At 33.1% G+C, this 20,342-nt stretch overlaps 1 protein-coding gene across 9 annotated transcripts in view; it reads right to left on the reverse strand.

The window, feature by feature from the left end:
* Nucleotides 1-20,342, reverse strand: part of LOC139491493 (agrin-like) — a 55,205-nt gene that overhangs the window by 18,293 nt on the left and 16,570 nt on the right. For 5 of the 9 annotated variants that reach the window (XM_071279218.1, XM_071279217.1, XM_071279214.1 and 2 more), the window contains 11 exons: nucleotides 18,538-18,663; nucleotides 16,879-17,004; nucleotides 15,827-15,952; nucleotides 13,098-13,223; nucleotides 11,299-11,424; nucleotides 9,603-9,728; nucleotides 7,166-7,297; nucleotides 6,622-6,747; nucleotides 5,085-5,207; nucleotides 3,162-3,281; nucleotides 670-798 (listed from right to left, as the gene is read on the reverse strand). In XM_071279218.1, coding sequence (XP_071135319.1) covers nucleotides 670-798; nucleotides 3,162-3,281; nucleotides 5,085-5,207; nucleotides 6,622-6,747; nucleotides 7,166-7,297; nucleotides 9,603-9,728; nucleotides 11,299-11,424; nucleotides 13,098-13,223; nucleotides 15,827-15,952; nucleotides 16,879-17,004; nucleotides 18,538-18,663 — 1,386 coding nt within the window. The remainder of the gene's footprint in view (nucleotides 1-669; nucleotides 799-3,161; nucleotides 3,282-5,084; nucleotides 5,208-6,621; nucleotides 6,748-7,165; nucleotides 7,298-9,602; nucleotides 9,729-11,298; nucleotides 11,425-13,097; nucleotides 13,224-15,826; nucleotides 15,953-16,878; nucleotides 17,005-18,537; nucleotides 18,664-20,342) is intronic. The other 4 variants (XM_071279220.1, XM_071279219.1, XM_071279216.1 and 1 more) reach the window with 1 other exon arrangement.

Raw genomic sequence — 20,342 nt, forward strand, 5'->3', positions numbered from 1 at the left:
GCGTCTGTGGTGTTCGCTTAAATTGTATAAATTTCAAGATTTAGAAAAAGTTTCTCAGTTTGAATTTATTTACATGATTCATTTGACATCGTGCTATACTTGAAGAAGGATATCTGTTATCCAAAATATCTAATATTTGTTCATTTTATAGTCATTTAATGGTGATGTTGTATCCTTTTTGACTTGTTATGTATATATATACAACTCGTCTAAACATCAACCCAACAATGTTAGATCTGTAAATGTTTTTGTTCTTCCCTCGCCGGGACTCGAACCCATGCTACTGAGATATCGTGACACCAAATCGCCTGCACTGTAGCCGTCCCGCTAGACCACACGACCACCTGGGCTTCCATTTGTTCTTTTGGCCAAAGAGTTCATGAATATCTCTTAGACTGACAAACAATATTGTGAAACTGTTTGTGTGAATATTTTTCTAATAAATAAATGTAATTACACAATTAATAAAATTTAAATGAAACCTTAAGTACATTTTACCCATAAGTAAATAGATTATTAGTTTATGAAATAAAGATAAACGATTGTTTATTTAAATACCGTAAACCCACTTATTTTGCGAGCGATTTATTTTCGCGACTTTTATAGCTAATGGGCTAAACACAAAATAAAGTATCCGTGAAAAGAAGTTGGTGTACAGTACATACACACCTGCACTCGGCAAAACATTTGGAAGGGTATTCATTTTCGTCTTTCCCACAGAATAAATCGCTACTGTTCGGTTGAGGACATCCACATGGAGTACAGGGACATGCTGTTTTACATGCTATTGTAGCTTTTCTGTAATTATAATTATATAAATTATGTTTTCTTAAGTACATTTTAAACAATACATAAACACGTAGAATAAATATATATTTACAGCAATGTCTTCTGAGAAATATAAAAAAAAAACATGAATATGAAGGTGTCAAAAGTACACGGATGCCCCACTCACACGATTATTTTTATGTTCGATGAACCGTAAAACTGGGGTTAACACTCTCATTTTGCACTGAAATAATAAAGATAATATCATAGAAATAAATATGGAAAGCCTAAACAACAGAAATATGTCGGAAAACCTACCTGAGACCGCTTAAATAAGGGTGAAACCCACCTGGTCTTTCAAAGTCCATAAAATTCAAGTAAATCATTAGAATCTGTATATATAAGGGTTGTATCAAAAGGATTTCCGAAAATAATGTCATCTTCTAAATCTACGGAGGGCTTAGATTGTCACTTTTCAGCTAAAAATTGTCAAAATTTCAGGACAGAGGGCACATCGCACTGGATAGATCCCAATGATCTCTCAATCTTTCTAATATTATACAGACATTTGTATAATAGGTAGATACAAACGTGACTAAAAGGAATTTGAGTACACTACCCGTCTTCCATGTTTACGGAGCGCCAAAGTGCCAGTTGGATATTCCAATTATATAGTGAAAACGTACCTGAGACCGCTTAAATGAGGGTGAAACCCACCTGGTCTTTCAAAGTCCATAAATTTCAAGTAAATCATAGACTCTGTATATATAAAGGTTGTATCAAAAGAATTTCCGAAAAATGTCATCTTCGAAATCTACGGAGGGCTTTGATTGTCACTTTTCAGCTAAAAATTGTCAAAATTTCAGGACAAAGGGCACATCGCACTGGTGAGATCCCAATGATCTGTCAATCTGTCTAATATTATACAGACATTTACATATTAGGTAGATACAAACGTGACTAAAGGGAATTTGAGAACACTACCTGTCTTCCATGTTTACGGAGCGCCCAAAGTGCCAGTTGGATATTCAAATCATATAGTGAAAACCTACCTGAGACTGCTTAAATGAGGGTGAAACCCACCTGGTCTTTCTGGGATATCCTTCTGATACAACCTTTATATAAACAGAGTCTTTGATTTACTTGAATTGTATGGACATTGAAAGACCAGGGGGGTCTCACTCTCATTTAAGCGGTCTCAATTAGATATTCACTAAAAATTTTGAATATCCAACTGGCACTTTGGGTGCTCCGTATACATTGAAGACAGGAAGTGTACCCGAATTTCAATAAGTCACGTTTGTATCAACATATTAACTAAATGCTTGCATAATATTAGAGAGATCAGGGGGCTCTCATCTTTTTCCAGTGCCCTTTGTCCTAAAATTTTTGACAATTTTTAGCTAAAAAGTGACAATCTAAGCCCTCCGTTGATATCGAAGAAATCCTTCTGATACAACCTTTATATATACAGAATATGATTTACTAGAATTGTATGGACATTGAAAGACCAGGGGGGTCTCACCCTCATTTAAACGGTCTCAGCTAGATTTTCACTATAAATTTTGAATATCCAACTGGCACTTTGGGTGCTCCGTATACACGGAAGACAGGAAGTGTACCCAAATTCCTTAAGTCACGTTTGTATCTACATATTAACTAAATGCCTGTATAATATTAGAAATATTGAGAGATCAGTGAGCTGTCACCATTGTCCTGTGCCTTTTGTCCTAAAATTTTTGACAATTTTTAGCTAAAAAGTGACAATCTAAGCCCTCCGTAGATATCGAAGATGAGATTGAAAGACCAGGAGGGTATCACCCTCATTTAAGCAGTCTCATGTAGATTTTCACTATATATTTCTCTTTTGGCTTTCCATAAACATTTCTATTTATATTCCAAACTGTTTCTAGCGTGGTCGGTTTTACTTTTTGATTTAAGAAATATCATATATAAAAGTACACCTTCGAAGTTCTTTTATTGACAAAAATCCATATTACATAAAGACAAATATGCTAGTTAGAAAAGGGTTTATATTCGAGAACAATGAGAATTTACGGCAGTTAGAAGAGGTCATGAAACGATTTTCTACGTGTCTTATCAGTCCTCTTAACTATGAAAATCATGCTTTAACTAAATTTTGAATATCGAATATAGAATAACGATTATATTGCTTTGTAATCAAATCGTTCTATAGATATATGTGTTTATTTTGACATCTAAAAAAAATCTTCGTTTTCTTGTTATAATCGTGTCAAATACATTGTAAAATTTGAAGCCTAAAGAAAGAAATCAATATTTCAGGAAATCTAATCCGGTCAAGCGTCTGGAAATGGGTGTCAATTTTAAGTTAAATTCCGGGAATCAATATTGATGTATATTATACAGCTTACTTGCAGTTAGCTTCACACGCATTGCTGTATGTTGTTGAGTCTGTGGAACACACTGGTTTGTTATCGACTGGACAATTACACGGACAGGGACATTTTTGGTTACATTCCACAGCTGTTTTTCTTCAATGGCACATAAAATTGAAACATTGTTAACATAAATATACTATCTAATTTTTATCATATTGTAATATGTTAAGTAAGGGTTGAAAGATACAACAGGGACATTCACACACATAAGTCGAACTAACAATGCCATCGCAAAATGAAAAGGACTAGAAGACAGACAATGATTGGAATGGTTGCATATATAGATAGAAGAAGATGTGGCATGAGTGCCAATGAGACAACTCTCACTCCAAGTCACAATTTCTATAATTTAAAGCATTTTGAGTAAAAGTACGGTCTTAAATACTGAGCCTTGGTTCACAGCAAGCTATAAATGTTCTTATATTGTTACATATAAATATGTTCAGAGAAATTTGAAATTGAACAAGAACTTTTTAATATGGATATTTCTCATTGTTGAAGGCCGTACGGTGACCTATAGTTGTTAATGTCTGTGTTATTTTGGTCTCTTGAGGGTAGTTGTCAATCATACCATCTCTTCTTTTTTTATATTGAATTATAAAGCATTTTTTACTAGTTGAACATGAACGAAACTACCAAACTCTAACATGAGTAAGGTAAATTATAAAAACGACAGGTTCATGAAAACTCAAAATAAGACGTTTAGTTATATCAATTAAAAGACAGAATGACATGCTACTGTTATATTCCTGTCTTGGTAGAGACATTTGTAAGAAACTTGTAAGATTGAACCTTTTAAATGTATTTTTTCTAGCTAGCTTTACCTTCCACTGTTTGCTTATTTATATTCCTGTCACATTAATTCAGGTTCCATCAGCCAAAACAATATTAAAATATACAACAGACTAACTATATGTACAATTGGCCGTTTCAGAATCTAAAGCATCATGGGTAATTTCGTACCCAAAAATCAGGACGTTTTGGTGTACACTTTTGAAAATATTACCGTGGATGAATTAGATTCTGAAACGGCGAATTAAACAGCGATAATTGTAAATGAATCAGGCCATACATTTCCTCTCTTGAATGATTTCACATTTGTGATTTTGGAGCATTTCATGCTATATTGCGTAATGGGTTTTCCTCATTGTTGAAGGCCGTTCGATGATCTTTTGTTATGAATTTCAGTAGTCATTTGATCTTATGTAGATATGTAGAGAACTGTCTTATGGCACCCATACCAAATCTTTTATTTTATATAAATATATATATATTAAACACAACTGGCTTCAATATTCAAGTGAACAAACATAAAAACTAATATAACAAAGACGCCAGCAAAAAGTTATTGTTGTTAATTGTTTAACAAAGACTGCAACCAAAAAGTTGATTTAGTATTTATAGTTTTTATCAAGTGTAATGTTTTCTAAAGATTGTTACCAGAAGAAGAGAACGCATATTCAAAATACGTTTAATCCGCTTTTATAAATGCATTTAAATGTATCGGATAGGCATTATTTAAAAGTAAAGTATAAACTATATCATTTTTTCTCATGTCTCTAATATGAACAGATATTTAAAGACCACAATAACTTAGATAAGACTTATAGTCTATGTAGAGTACAATACCATTACTTTGTCCATTAGTTACATTCGTACTTGTTCAACCAGTCATTTAGTACATAGATTATGGTATTTTCATGACAGTATGCTACAGCTCTAATACAACTAAGATGAAGACATTGCAAAGTCTGGATTCATAATTGTCCCAACGGATCTTATTTCGTTGCTTTCTGGACAACGTATGAACCGTAAATTTAAGTATTCAAATACATGTAAATGCAAATATATAAATAGCTTCAATGTTAAAAGGTATCTGAATGTGTTTTATCTTACTTGCAGGTTGCATGACATTTCGATTTATACGTTTGTCCATCAACCCCACATACAGGTTTAGAATCTGTACAACTATCTTCACAATCACACGGACAGGGTTTATTGCATCGTACTGCGACCTTTCTGCAATTAAAGAATAATTTTAATTATTTCTTTAAAACTATTACGATGTGACACAAGGAATTTTCAGGTAAGCAGCTGTGATACATTTTGTGATTTAAATGCTTTTTACGTAGAAATTTCTTTGACTTAATAATTCTTACTTAGAAATCATATTTTGAAAGCTACACATTTTAGATTAAACAGTGTAAAAGACGAGGGACGAGGTTAGATACCAGAGGGACAGTCTAACTCATAAATCGAAAATAAACTGACAACGCCATGGCTAAAAATGAAAAAAGACAAACAGACAAACAATAGTACACATGACACAACATAGAAAACTAAAGAATAAGCAACACGAACCCCACCAAAACCTAGGGGTGATCTCATGTGTTCCAGCAGGTTACGCAGATTCTGCTCCACATGTGGTATATTCTTTTTTTTTCTTCTTAATCGTGAATAACGTGTACTAGTACAATCAATTTATATATATTTGGAGCTTAAATCAGCTTTAAATCTTAAATTAATGGGGCAAATGTCGTTTATCTCAATGTTTTTAGTTATTAAATTTGATAAATAGGTACAACAATGTTTCATTGAAGATCCAATGACAATTTGACAACGTTCCAATAAAACAAAAGCTTCACACTGAGCATATTTACTGAAAGGTCGTAAATGATGAAAGTAGTTCAGGATTAGGGTAGCTACCGCTGATGGTGGACTATCAGTCCCCGAGGGAATCGTCAGCTCAGAAGACAGTATTTCGGTATTGACATGATTTATAACAAACCTTTCTAAAAATGTTTATTCATACATTTACAGATTACAAAGGCACAATTGACCTTCGTTTTATTGGTTATTTATAGGTCCGTTTTATTCGTGAGACCATTTATTACATGATTCTCTTCTTATGCATCATAGTTTTTTCTTTAATATTCGTCTTACAGCGGTTCTGGTGAAAGTAAATCCATATAAGCGCTGCATATTCACATGATTAATAAAATGATGTTTTCTTTTCTCAAAGCAAGATTAAGACCTTCCTTCGAACTGAATAAAAGTTATACTTATATCTGAATTTTTTAAATACAATATTATACTTGAATACTCGTTTATTTAATTCTTAAAGCGTCCTGTACCAAGTCAGGAAAATGGCCATTGTTATATTATAGTTCGTTTCTGTGGGTGTTATAATCTATATTGTGTTTCTGTTGTGTCGTAATTCTCCTCTTATATTTGATGTGTTTACTTCAGTTTTAGTTTGTAATCCGGATTTGTTTTTTTTTTTTTAATCGATTTATCAATTTCGAACAGTGGTACACTACTGTTGCCTTTATTTATTATATACCATCGCAGCTACGAAGAGTGTAAATGGTAATAAATAAAACACTGCCCGACATGGTGGAAACAATGAGGTTTTATTAATACTAAGACTTACTCGCATCTCGCAACACATTTGTTTACATATTGTTTTCCGTCAACACCACACACAGGTTGTTTAGTTTTGGGACACAGTCTTTCACAGGAACACGGACAGATTCCTGTACACTTAACAGCAACTTTTCTACAAATATGTGCAAGTGTGATTGTTGACACCACTAAAATACAACATTAAATCAAGTGCAGGCGTTTGATCTACCGTTATGTATCTAAGTGGTTTATTTTAGTTGATTAATATGTCATTACTAGGCACATGCATGTTATACGACAAAAAACTTAAAATAAGCACACTCTATAACATAGTCGTGTTGACCTCCGTACTTTCTTCGTTTCTTGTGTTATCGTCTCATTGAAATGATATCCACATCTCCTTCAATTGTAATGTCTTCGTTATAAAAATTTAAATAATATAAAAAATGTTAAAATATAAAGAAATTTAACGTTAGCGTGACAAAATTTATTCATTTTCTCATATTTCTACCTGCCAATCAAAGACATATAAAAGAATTACTCATTTGTTTCGTTAGTAGATAGAAACGTACGCGCAATTGGCTAGACATCTGGAGGAATACTCCTGTTTATTCACACCACAAACTGGACTTCCTGTCTGTTTACATTTACTTTCACACGTGACTACACATGGACATTTTCCTTGACACCCTACATCAACGTCACTGAAATATAATCAACCATATAAATGTATAATGTATTAACTGTAGGCTCAACAAATATGCTAATAAACAATGTGTATAATTATTTTTTTTTAAATATAAGGAAATTCATAAAGGCAACAAGTATACCGCTGTTCAAAAAAAAAAATCGGGGTAACAAACTAAAACTGAGGGAAACACATTAAATATAAGAGGATAACAACGACACAACATTAAAATGTACCACACACAGAAACGGACTAAGCACCAGACAAAATCCGAAATAAACTCATCATAGATATTAAGATTACAATTTGTATTTACGCCAGACGCGCATATCGTTTACAAAACACTCATCAGTGATGCTCGAATCCAAAAACGTTAAAAAGGCCAAACAATGTACGAAGTTGAAGAGCATTGAGGACCAAATATAAAGATTGGAAGCCAACATATCTTAATATCGAGCTGACAAAAGATATTTCTTAGATTTTTATACTGGTTTTAAATTTTCTTTCATGTTAAGAACTGGACATTTATATTCAAACTCACAAGTTAAAAATAAACTGACAACCCTGCGTGTAGCTCATGCTTGTACAAATCCGTTAATAAGTCTATGTGTGACAATGTTGACTGAATTTTAGTTTGAACATTTGCTCATTTGTGAAACGGATATTCTTAAACGGTAAACCAACTCGTGATGGCGCCCGTAAAATATACAAAGAGAGTATTTTAACTTCACCATTTTGTATTTTTTATTTGATAGGTTCCTTCTGAGCAGCATCCATCTATCAAGTAAATCGTTATAGAAAATGTAAGCCCTGGAATATCGTATCAATTATGAGATATCTACTCCGTATGATGGCGCTTCTTGAACTTTTCTACATAGAAACGAAAAGTTCATAATTTGGAAACTGAATGTTTTCGCTTTTGTTGTAAAGTTCTATTTTCGACTTACATCTGCAACAATTTCTAGGTGGAAGCTAAGACAAAGGTCTTTTTAATGTGCAATTTTTAATGCTGCAAACTATATAACTATGTTGTGTTCAAACAAGCAAGTAGTCTGCTCAAATTTAAATGAGGGAAAAAAAGGTTTCCTTAAAAAGTTTTACGACAAATTTACTTTGCAGAGTTCTATACTGTTTCAATATCTTACTATCATTTTACACTATTGTTCATTTAATTTTAAGATCTACTTTTGACCACAATAACTATAGATATTTCACAGTTAACTAGACGTTAATAATGATTAATTTGTAATACTACAACATTTGAGCAGGAACAAGACCTTTCCTCTGAAAAATAATTTGTACTGTGATTTCATTTATTTTTAAGGGTATCAGCATTTGTGGATTGCTGAAAACTTGCATATTCGTGGATTCTGAGGATTTGCCGTTCTCTGTATACAAAGCCTTTTGAAAATATGTTATTCGTTGAACATTTCACTTCGTGTTTCACCTGTATTAACAAAACCCACGATAATTGGTATCCAACGAATAATAATGAATCAGCAGTTAGTTTCATTTTATATATTATTGAACTGCATAAAATGATAACCAAGTTATATATCTATATCATTGTAGCAAAATACAATCAAGTTTCCAATTTTTTTTATTTTTTTTTATAGAAACACAAGAAAAAATGCTTTGAAACACCCAAGATAAATGTTTATGACTAAGAAAATGTTTACTGCAATGAAACGTTGAATAAATTTCATGAAACTGTCAAAATTGAAAAGAATATTTGTTTCGACCAATTTTCGATTGCAACCGGATTTGACAATGATTTGGCGGTATTGCATCTTACGAATAGTGTTTCGTTGAATAACTGAATGTGGCTTTTTTTCTTTTCCTTATTATACTGGTTATTTCAAGCATAACTGTCAAGTTGTGTCATTAACCGTTCAGAAGTTTTAATCTTAGAAGTGTATGAATGCCAAAAAAAACTTAAGACGTTATTGAAACATAATATAACGCAGTTTCATGATCAAATAAAACCATTCATCTGAAAGTTGAATGTTTTCTTTAATTTTACATAAATATTAACATTTATGCAGAATAACTCATGCAAGATGGGTTGAATACACTTAACACGAAAATTTGAACCAAAACACATTGAATAATTAGATATGAGATAAGCGATGATAAAAACATATCAACTAATTTGATAATTGAGAGATGAATTAACTATTGATATATAAACTCATCATAGATAACAGGATTACTGTCACATCACTTTTTTGAACTGGCATATACATGGAAAGTGACAGATCAAAATAAATTAAATGTCCCATGCGTGTTTGGTTGTATAAAATATTGTATTTAACACTTACGCGCAGTCTGCATGGCATTCAGTAGCATAGTCTTTCCCATCAACACCACATACTGGTTGAACATTTTTTGGACATTGTCTTTCACACGTGCATGGACATTTGCCGGGACATTTTACAGCAACTTTTCTGAAAATTTGGTTATTGTATAAAAAGTTGCTCTCATATCTTAAAAGTACAATTTGTTAACTGCAATTGCTATCGCCTACTAATTAACAAATGTAGTTATGACTTGGATTGAGAGTTATCTCATTGGTATTTGTACCACATCTTCTTATATCTATTAACAAGAGAAGTTCAAATTTTGGATACAGATTAAGAAAGCTTGGGAAGCTGTTCACAAACTAGTCAGATATAACAAATATAATATAAGATATAGTGGAGGGTTATAAATTAGTCGAGACCTTTAAATGTACCATTCATCAAATGCCACACATTTATAATAAAGTGTCAATAGTTAAATTATTGTCCACTTTCACAGGCACGTCTGAAACGATAACCTCAGAATGCATAATTTTAAAACCTTTATGACATTTGAATACAATTTAAATAGAGAATTGAATTCGTAAATGATATGTTAAAAATCGTATCTATGAGGTTTGTTGTACCCTTGCATGTCGAAATAGTTTTTTACCAATACGTCAAATGAAAAAAATGCTAATGCTGCACTGTTAATACGGAGTCATCTATGTATATTACGAAGACGATGTCTAATATTGATCCCGCTCTTATGGGAAAGTAATTGATTCTATCGTTAAAGATCCTCTCACAACTGCCAAAAAGAATAACATCACTGAAAGTATATTTCCGATGGCTACTTCGAGTTATAAGTACATGAATATCGTGGAACTAACGTCTGATAAAGGTTTTTTACTGATAGTTTGAAATAGGTTAATATTCGTTTTGTATCGTTGATTTACAACATAGAAATGTCTTAATGTCCAAACTAGTCTACCAATAGCTCTTCACGTTATGCATCAGAACAAAACCTTTTATAAGGAAAGACAGCCATTTTGATACTAAATCTTCTACAGGGAACTCGTTTGTCACACGTGATGCTGATGTTCCTTTTATTTTGAATATATATTACAGAAGCACACGTCATGAATATTTTACGCTTCAAGCTATATATGAAGGAAATGTTATAGCTTTTATCTTTATTTGTAGTCAATTATTCAACAGGATAATTTTGTACCACTATCACCAAAAGTTTGCTTTTAATTAAATTTATGATTATAGATAAGGTAATTTGGTCATCAAATTGTTGAGATCTGAAGATGTATCAATGGAAAAACCTCAACTGCAATTGCACTGGATCGATATCGTTATAAGTGCATGGACTATTTGTCTTTGAGGGTATTAAAAGCTTAGGAGTCTGTGATTCGGCGCAGATTTTTAAAATTAGTTTGTTTTCCTATTGTTACATGCGTTTCTATTGAACATTATGACATTGGTAGGTGTAAAGAGAAAAATCACAAAAATACTAAACTCCGAGGAAAATAAAATCGGAAAGTCCCTAATCACATGGCAAAATCAAATGACAAAACAAATCAAAAACGAATGGACAACTGTCGTATTCCTGACTTGGTATAGGCATTTTCACATGTAGAAAATGGTGGATTGAACCTGGGTGTATAGCGCTAAACCTCTCACAGTGTACGACTCATCATTAACGTTATGTCGCTATGTAAATACTTACCTACATTTCGCCACGCATGAATTGACATAAGTTTTCTTGTTCTCACCACAAACAGGACTGTATTCTTTGGAACATTTACAAACCGGCGGACAAGGACAAGGCTTAGTACATTGTATCTTCTGACCCCTTCATAGATGAAAAATAATTTGAGAACTTGATGAAGTTTACTAATCATGTTATTACACTGGTATACTACATTTCTCACTATAAGTCAGACAGCTAAAAATGACTTATATCAACTTTAAAAGTACTTTTTATCTTTGTAAATTGGATCTCACTTTTATTCACATAGAGTGAAAGGCAGAACACCTGTTAGATTAATTTTGATTCATGAGATTTTTAAAATAAATGACTTATATTCGCATTAAGTTGTTTCAATTGAGAACGATTTTGTTTGTCGATTTTTTGATTGAGTCATCATGATTAATGTGATTGTCCATTTCGATTTACAATGGGTTTTTTTGTTGCACATCAGTATTTCTGTTGTTTTATTTTTTCCACTTATGGTTTATATGTTTCCCTCGGTTTTTAAACCGGGTTTGTTTTCTCTCAACATGCTCAATTGATTTATGAATTTTGAAAAGCGGTATATATACTACTGTTGTTTTTATTTGATCAACAAAATTTATAGCGTGTTTTTGTTATTAAAACTAGCCCAGAAATGATTTCGATGTGCTTTCCCGTTTAAATAAAGTGAAGAATCGCTTCAAAGCAGTACATCCTTAAGTATGTCTTTTACTAATTTTAATGCAATATTGGAAGTTGATTGTGTAGTCAATTGGCTACTTGTTGCAAATCTAAACGATTTCTCTAAAGGCGTGAGTATTATATTGGCTTTTTTATATTATTTTTTTACTATTTCTGATGCATCAGATGGTAAAGTCACTCTTTGTTATTCTTTGAAAATTCTAGAGTCTGGAACATTTGGATATTTAAAACTTTTCATAAGATTTTATAGCTAGGCTTAGAGAAACTCTAAATTTATACAACCTCGATTTTGAGGGGATTAATTTAGGTCATTAGGTTGGAGGATACATTTTAAATTAAAGAATTTGAACATACTTTTCCGAAAAGTAGTATAATATTGATAAATGTTCTTCAAATAATATATTAAAAATGATAGATCATCGAGCATTTTCTCAATCTACAAATTGTTACAAAATGACACAATTTGATTTGATTATACAGGGGGAAAACATATATTTTGTGATTAGAATTCGAAGCTTTACTTAATTATAGAATTGAAACACAAAATACGAGAAGATAGCCTTCAAGAATACTTTCAGAAATGCAAAATAGTAAAACTCCGTGTAGAGTCTTTCAGATAGTGTACTAGTTCAGAGTTATGCCAATTTAAAAACATAAAAAATAGGCAAACATAATCACCAATTGTATAATAATAATATTTTTAAGTTAAAATCTTATAAATTTGTACTTTTAAATGAAAATCACATTCGTTATCTGCATTCCTGCATCCAACTTTGATAACTTGATCGAAAACCTTGACCTAAGTTCTCTGTTTTGTTGTAATCAAAGATGACGAAAGACACCCATACCACATAAAGTATTCGTTTTTGTCCTTAATATACTTATTTGTCTTTTTTGTACACTTTAGGATTTTACGTCGGCTTTGTCAAGTTTTGTCCACTTATGAGGTTGTAATGTTCCATTGGTATTGTACACTACTAGTTTACTTACGCGCACTTTGCATGGCAGGCTGTTATACATGTATTGTCAAGTTTTATCCACTTATGAGTTTGTAATGTTCCATTGGTATTGTACACTACTAGTTTACTTACGCGCACTTTGCATGACAGGCTGTTATATATGTAACGCCATCTCCTCCACAGCTAGGTGTCCCTTTAAGGGGACAGTAATTTATACAAGAGCATGGACATTTACCATGACAATCAACTTTAACGTTTCTGTAAAGACAAACAAATCGTCGAATAACAAAACAAACTTGAGTTCATTAATAAGTATCAAACATTTGATGAGATGAGTGTATCATTCGTCACAACTCGGCCGATTCCGTACCTTGATCTAAGGAGAGTAGCGGACTCACCCGAGGATTGCCGATTGATGAGTGTATCATTCGTCACAACTCGGCCGATTCCGTACCTTGATCTAAGGAGAGTAGCGGACTCACCCGAGGATTGCCGATTGATGAGTGTATCATTCGTCACAACTCGGCCGATTCCGTACCTTGATCTAAGGAGAGTAGCGGACTCACCCGAGGATTGCCGATTGATGAGTGTATCATTCGTCACATCTCGGCCGATTCCGTACCTTGATCTAAGGAGAGTAGCGGACTCACCCGAGGATTGCCGATTGATGAGTGTATCATTCGTCACAACTCGGCCGATTCCGTACCTTGATCTAAGGAGAGTAGCGGACTCACCCGAGGATTGCCGATTGATGAGTGTATCATTCGTCACATCTCGGCCGATTCCGTACCTTCATCTAAGGAGAGTAGCGGACTCACCCGAGGATTGATGATTGATGATTGATGTATGTAGATTATGCATATTTATTGTAAAGAAGACAAATTCATATTAAAAATGTTTACGGTGTTTTGATTTCATAGAATATTACATTGAAAAATATATATATCAATCCAAATTGTTTATTTCTGTGTCACTTGGTCTCTTGTGAAGGAGTAGTCTCATTGACCATGTTGACAATCATACCATATCTTCTTTTTTATATTAACTGAAGCTATTATTTATATATATGTAGGACTCGAACGTGCGATTGGGATGCTGAAGTGCGACGGTCACGCTGAAGTGCGATGCTCTACGCCGAAGTGCGATGCTCTACGCCGAAGTGCGATGGTTCGTACGCTGATGTGCGATGGTCTATTTGACGCATGATCGCTAGTTAAACCTCCTTTCTACAGACTTCCACTTGTCATTATAAGTAGATTTTTTCATATTTATTTTTTTAATTTACTTTCATTATTGTATTTTGCGGTCCTTTAATTCAGTTTCATACTAAATGAGAGCTCGTACTCTTCGATTTCCTACATGTGGACATAATTCTAGATTATTATTTTACCTAGGCCTATACGTTGTTTCTCTTATGAGTGCCTCGTGCATAATCATTTTAATGAAGAAAGTTCGTTTGCAGACCCGAATGTATTGAGGGAATGTCACGCACGTTAAACAGAATCCTTTGCAGATTTCCCCTATCCACCAAAAAAGTATTCAACGTTTCGCGTAGTATTAAAATATTATCAGACCCGTATCATGTCAGTAACTGCTAGTAGTCCTTTTTTACAATTAGTTAATTTTTTACAATTAGTTAATTTTGTTACTTATTCTGACATCGGACACTCACTTCTCTAAACTGAGTTTTACGGTGTATATCAATGTGTTTTTTTTAATCTACATTGGCTAGAGATATAGGGGAACTGCGTTGATTTTCCACTAATCATGTTTAAACCCGTCATATTTTTGTGCCTGTGCAAAGTCAGGAACTTTGTTGGTCTTGTTTGTTTTTTTAAATGTTAGTTCATTTTTAGGATTAGGAGTAAAGTATGAAGTTCATTGTTATTGAACTAGTACACGTTTAAGTTTATTGACCAACTAAAGTCAGTTTCCAGGTGTGGGCTTATTTCGCTGTGTTGATGAACCACCGTTTGGTGGCCTTCGGTAGTTTTTTTTTACTCTTTGGTCGAGTTATTGTCTCTTTCACACATTCCCCATACCAGTCTCTTATCTACATTGACTTATACATCGACAAGAAAAGCTTAGCAAATGAGGTTTATGTAGACTATCGGACTTCAGCGTTACCAGCATCGCACTTCGGCGTATTTTTTATTATTCGTTGGATATATATTTTCGTTTATCTTGATGATAAAGGTAAATCACGAATTTGAGATAAACCACAAGATAAAATAAAAAAATAATAAATATTCTTAATCCACGAAAATTAATGAATACACAGTATTGCAGATAAAGGTCAAAAATAAGAAAAATATAATCAGTGGATAGAAAGATGATTGAACTGCACAGAAAAATTAAGAAAAAAAATTTGAAGTTCAAAATTCATTTCAGTTTTATAACAATATATTACTACGGACAGTTTGAAACATGGTATATTTCTCTTTCATCACCCCCAGTTTTTGGTGTTGCTTATTCTTTAAATTTATATGTTTTTTTAGTGTACTATTATTTGTCTGTTTGTATTTTTCATTTTTAGTCATGGCGTTTTGTCTGTTTATTTTCGATTGATGGGTTTGACTGTTCCACTGGTATCTTTTGCTCCTTTTTATTATGTTGGGTCAACTGCAAATAAAAGTTGTTTTATCAATTTTATCAAGAGCAAAACCGTCTTCGCTATATAATTTTGGAGTCTTTTATATGAGTAATGATTATGCGGGTGCGTTTTACAATGTCGAAAGCCGCATAGTTACCTAAAATTGTTCACTTCTATGTTGTTTGGTCTCTTGTGAGAACTGTCTCATTGGCAATCATATTACGTCTTCTTATTGTTATATTCCAGGAATAAAAATGACATTTCTTACTCGCATTTTGCTAAACACTGGTTTGCATATTGTTTTCGATTAGTTCCACAAACAGGTGCTAATATACGTGGACATGTACATGGCGGTTTACAAGGACAAGAACCTTGACATTTTACTTGGACCTTTCTAAAATAAAGCATAAGAGAGACATGATAAATTATTTAATTCAATATATGCATGATTACATCAAAACTAAATAAGAATGAAAAACAATAATCAAAGACATCAAGAGAAAACCATCCTTCAACTGTTAAGAATAAGATGGAGATTTCAATATCATTAGACTGATTTCCTCTGATGATATGAATAGAGAGAAACGGTGTTCAATTCACATGTAACGGTTACGCCTCATCAAATTGACGGAGCTAAATACTCTATTTATCAAAAGTTTACGTTACCAATTTCACGTTATGCAACTTGAAATTATTGGAAATGTTTTACAAGTTGTTTTAAAATTCTGTCGTCTGATTCAAAAGTCTTTGCTTGAAAGCGTCAAAATTCGTATTTATGTTTTACATTATCGTACTTTAAATCCTAAATGACTTTGAATTTGGTACACGTTTACTTTCTACATAATGGAAGTAATTTGCATGTAAGTGTACATTTACGCCTGATACAGGATTCACAATAGATTCATCAAAGATACCCATCCTATAATTGTGTATGCCAGACGCGTATGCACGTTTCGTAAAGCAATGCACTAGCAATGACACTCGAATTAGGAAAGTAAAAAGCCAAAATAAAGCACGTAGTTGAGGAGCAAAACGGAAAGACATCTAAATACATCTACATGTACAAATATAGCTAGGGAAATTCTGTGAAAACTATAAATAGAACTATGAAAGTTTCATGAAGAGATTCAATAAATATTGTTTAATCTAAGTTTCCAGAAGTTATAGTCGAATTGAATTTGAATCCAAAATTATTATCAACATATTTCATGAGACTGCCTTACGTCTTGATATATCATTGATTGGTTATCTAATGGATGGAAAATATATATGTATATATATTTATAAAAATTGTATTCCGTATATCAGTCGACAACTTACTTGCATTTTGCTGTGCAGTCATTGCTATATGTATTACCATCCACTCCGCAAACTGGTTTGAAAATTTTAGTACATATGCAAGGTTTTTCACATGGACATTTCCTGTTGCACTTTACTTTTACTTTTCTGAAACAAATGCAAAAAGTGTGAATATTATTTAACAAAGCGTCTCTTTGTTAACGTATTGACTTAAATAAATTTAATTTGATTCTATATTTATTCAAAGAGGATTGTCAACAGCCAGAGGCTAAATGTGGGTCCTCTAAACATAATAATATATACAGATTCTCTCATTTTTTACAAAAATGTTTAACACCAGTCAAGGCAATGTCTACATTGATGGACGAAATATATATACTAATAAAAGACGAGGTCAAATTTGTTGACGACATACTGTTAAAACGAAGATTCAAAAAAATAAACTTTATTGACGATGTTGATTACAAAAAAAAAACACCATTTCAGACCCTTTTATTTTCCACATTATTAATAGTATCAATAATTAAGACTTTCAGGGTCAAATCCGATACCGAGATTGTAAGTTAAATGGTTCGCTACTGACCCCCTACGGATCCATAGAGGCTTAGTAAAATCCATCGGGGGTGAGGCAGTAGACTGTAGGACTTTTCCTGCTGCGTTTTGTAGAAAAATAAACAATGAAATAAAACAACATCAATAGACGACGTCACCATTAACAGTAGACGTGACGTCAATCCCCCCTTATGAAAGTTACTAACCCCTTACAGATCTACAGAGGGTCACCGCGTGACGGCGATAAACCAATCATAACGTGATATTTACCAGCGGTGCGATAATAGTAATATGTGTCACGTGTTTTGTCCAGATTAAAACAAGAATAGGCGTAGGTATGTTTATTCAGTTACGGACTCGCTATTATTAACTTATCCTACGGGTATTTATTTTTATCACAGACCATCATACATGGAGCACGAGAAGTGTGACAAATTGAAACGGGAACTGGACCTCCCAGAGCATCTCAGTTTCTCCCTGCTTTGGTTGATACAATGTTACCTTTCCCCATTTATTTGTTGTGTGTGTCTTGCGTCAAGATCGCGAATTTTCATACTTGTTCATTTTCAATTTTGAAGACTTTAATTTTTGCATTTTTTCACTTTTTTGCGAAGGAAATTAAAAATGCACTTACTTACTATTAGTTTCGGAGAAGAATGATTCTATATTAGACAACAAGTTCAGTTCATGTTATCCGGTGATCCGTGAAAAGATTCAAAATATAAATTCAAAACGTTCGTGTCACAATCAACATTGATCGGACAACACCGCATGTTGAATTGGTAAAAACATTTCTTTTAACCTGATACAGGACGGCAAAAAGGACGAATGGTCGCATAGACCAGACAATGGATTGTTCTCGTAACAAAGTTACAGAGTTAAATACCGGAAACGACTAGTTTATCTGTATCCATAAATCCTGTTCTCCAATGCAATATCAATTATTACATTACAAATAATGGCCACTGTTAAAAAGATACATGACATAGGAATCTTCCCTTTTTATCTCAGACTGCAGAGTCACAATTATCAAACAATGGTTAATATTTTTACAGTTTCACTTCTTTTTCTCACCACCTCATTAATCTTAGTTAAAAATTGTATTCCATATATCAGTCAACAACTTACTTGCATCTTGCTCTGCAGTCATTGCTATATGTATTACCATCAACTCCGCAAACTGGTTTAAGAATTTTAGTACATATGCAAGGTTTTTCACATGGACATTTCCGGTTACACTTTACCTTCACTTTCCTGAAGAAAAAATGCAAAAAATATGCATAGTATTTTACAAGTATGTAACTATCTTGACTTAAATATATTCAAGGTCATGCTTTAATATTTAAAGAGGATTGTCAACAGTCAAATTTAACCAAACTTGGCCACAATCATCATTGGGGTATCTAGTTTGAAAATTGTGTCCGGTGACCCGCCAAACCAACCAAGATGGCCGCCATGGCTAAAAATAGAACATAGGGGTAAAATGCAGTTTTTGGCTTATAACTCAAAAACCAAATCATTTAGAGCATATCTGACAAGGTAAAATTGTTTATTAGGGCAAGATCTATCTGCCCTGAAATTTTCAGATGAATCGGACAAACCGTTGTTGGGTTGCTGCCCCTAAATTGGTAATTTTAAGGAAATTTTACTGTTTTCGGTCATTATCTTGAATATGATTATAGATAAAGATAAACTGAACAGCAATAATGTTCAGCAGAGTAAGATTTACAAATAAGTCAACATGACCGAAATGGTCAGTTGATCCTTAAAGGAGTTATTGCCCTTTATAGTCAATTTTTAACCATTTTTCGTAAATTTTAGTATTCTTTTACAAAAATCTTCTCCTCTGAAACTACTGGGCCAAATTTAACCAAACTTGGCCACAATCATCATCGGGGTATCTAGTTTGAAAAATGTGTCCGGTGACCCGCCAAACCAACCAAAATGGCCGCCATGGCTAAAAATAGAACATAGGGGTAAAATGTAGATTTTGGCTTATAACTCTAAAACCAAAGCATTTAGAGCAAATCTGACGGGGTAAAATAATTTATCAGGTCAAGATCTATCTGCACTGAAATTTTCAGATGAATCGGACAACCCGTTGTTTGGTGGTTGCACCTAAATTGGTAATTTTAAGGAAATTTTACTGTTTTTGGTTATTATCTTGAATATTATTATAGATAAAGATAATTAAATTAACGGTACCAATTTTCTTGCACCAGATGCGCATTTCGACAATACATCTCTCTTCAGTGATGCTCGTGGCCAAAATATTTGAAATCCAAAGCTTATATAAAAGATGAAGAGCTATAATCCGAAAGGTCCAAAAAGTATAGCCAAATCCGTGAAAGGAATCAGAGCTTTGCATGAGGGAGATACATTCCTTAATTTATAATAATTTCTATCATTTTGTAACAGTAAATTTTAATAACACTAAAAAATCCGTATTTTCATGCCAGTACCGAAGTACTGGCTACTGGGGTGGTGATACCCTCGGGGACTAACAGTCCACCAGCAGAGGCATCCGATAAACTGTTAACAGCTATAATGTTCAGCAGAGTAAGATTTACAAATAAGTCAACATGACCGAAATGGTCAATTGACCCCTTTAGGAGTTATTGCCCTTTATAGTCAATTTTTAACCATTTTTTGTAAATCTTAGTAATCTTTTACAAAAATCTTCTCCTCTTAAACTACTGGGCCAAATTAATCCAAACTTGGCCACAATCATCATCGGAGTATCTAGTTTTATAAATGTGTGGCGTGACCCTGCAAACCAACCAAGATGGCCGCCATGGCTAAAAATAGAACATAGGGGTAAAATGTAGATTTTGGCTTATAACTCTAAAACCAAAGCATTTAGAGCAAATCTGACATGGGGTAAAATAATTTATTAGGTCAAGATCTATCTGCCCTGAAATTGTCAGACAAAA

This window comes from Mytilus edulis, chromosome 10 (genome assembly GCF_963676685.1).
Source record: "Mytilus edulis chromosome 10, xbMytEdul2.2, whole genome shotgun sequence".
Lineage (NCBI taxonomy): Eukaryota > Metazoa > Mollusca > Bivalvia > Mytilida > Mytilidae > Mytilus > Mytilus edulis.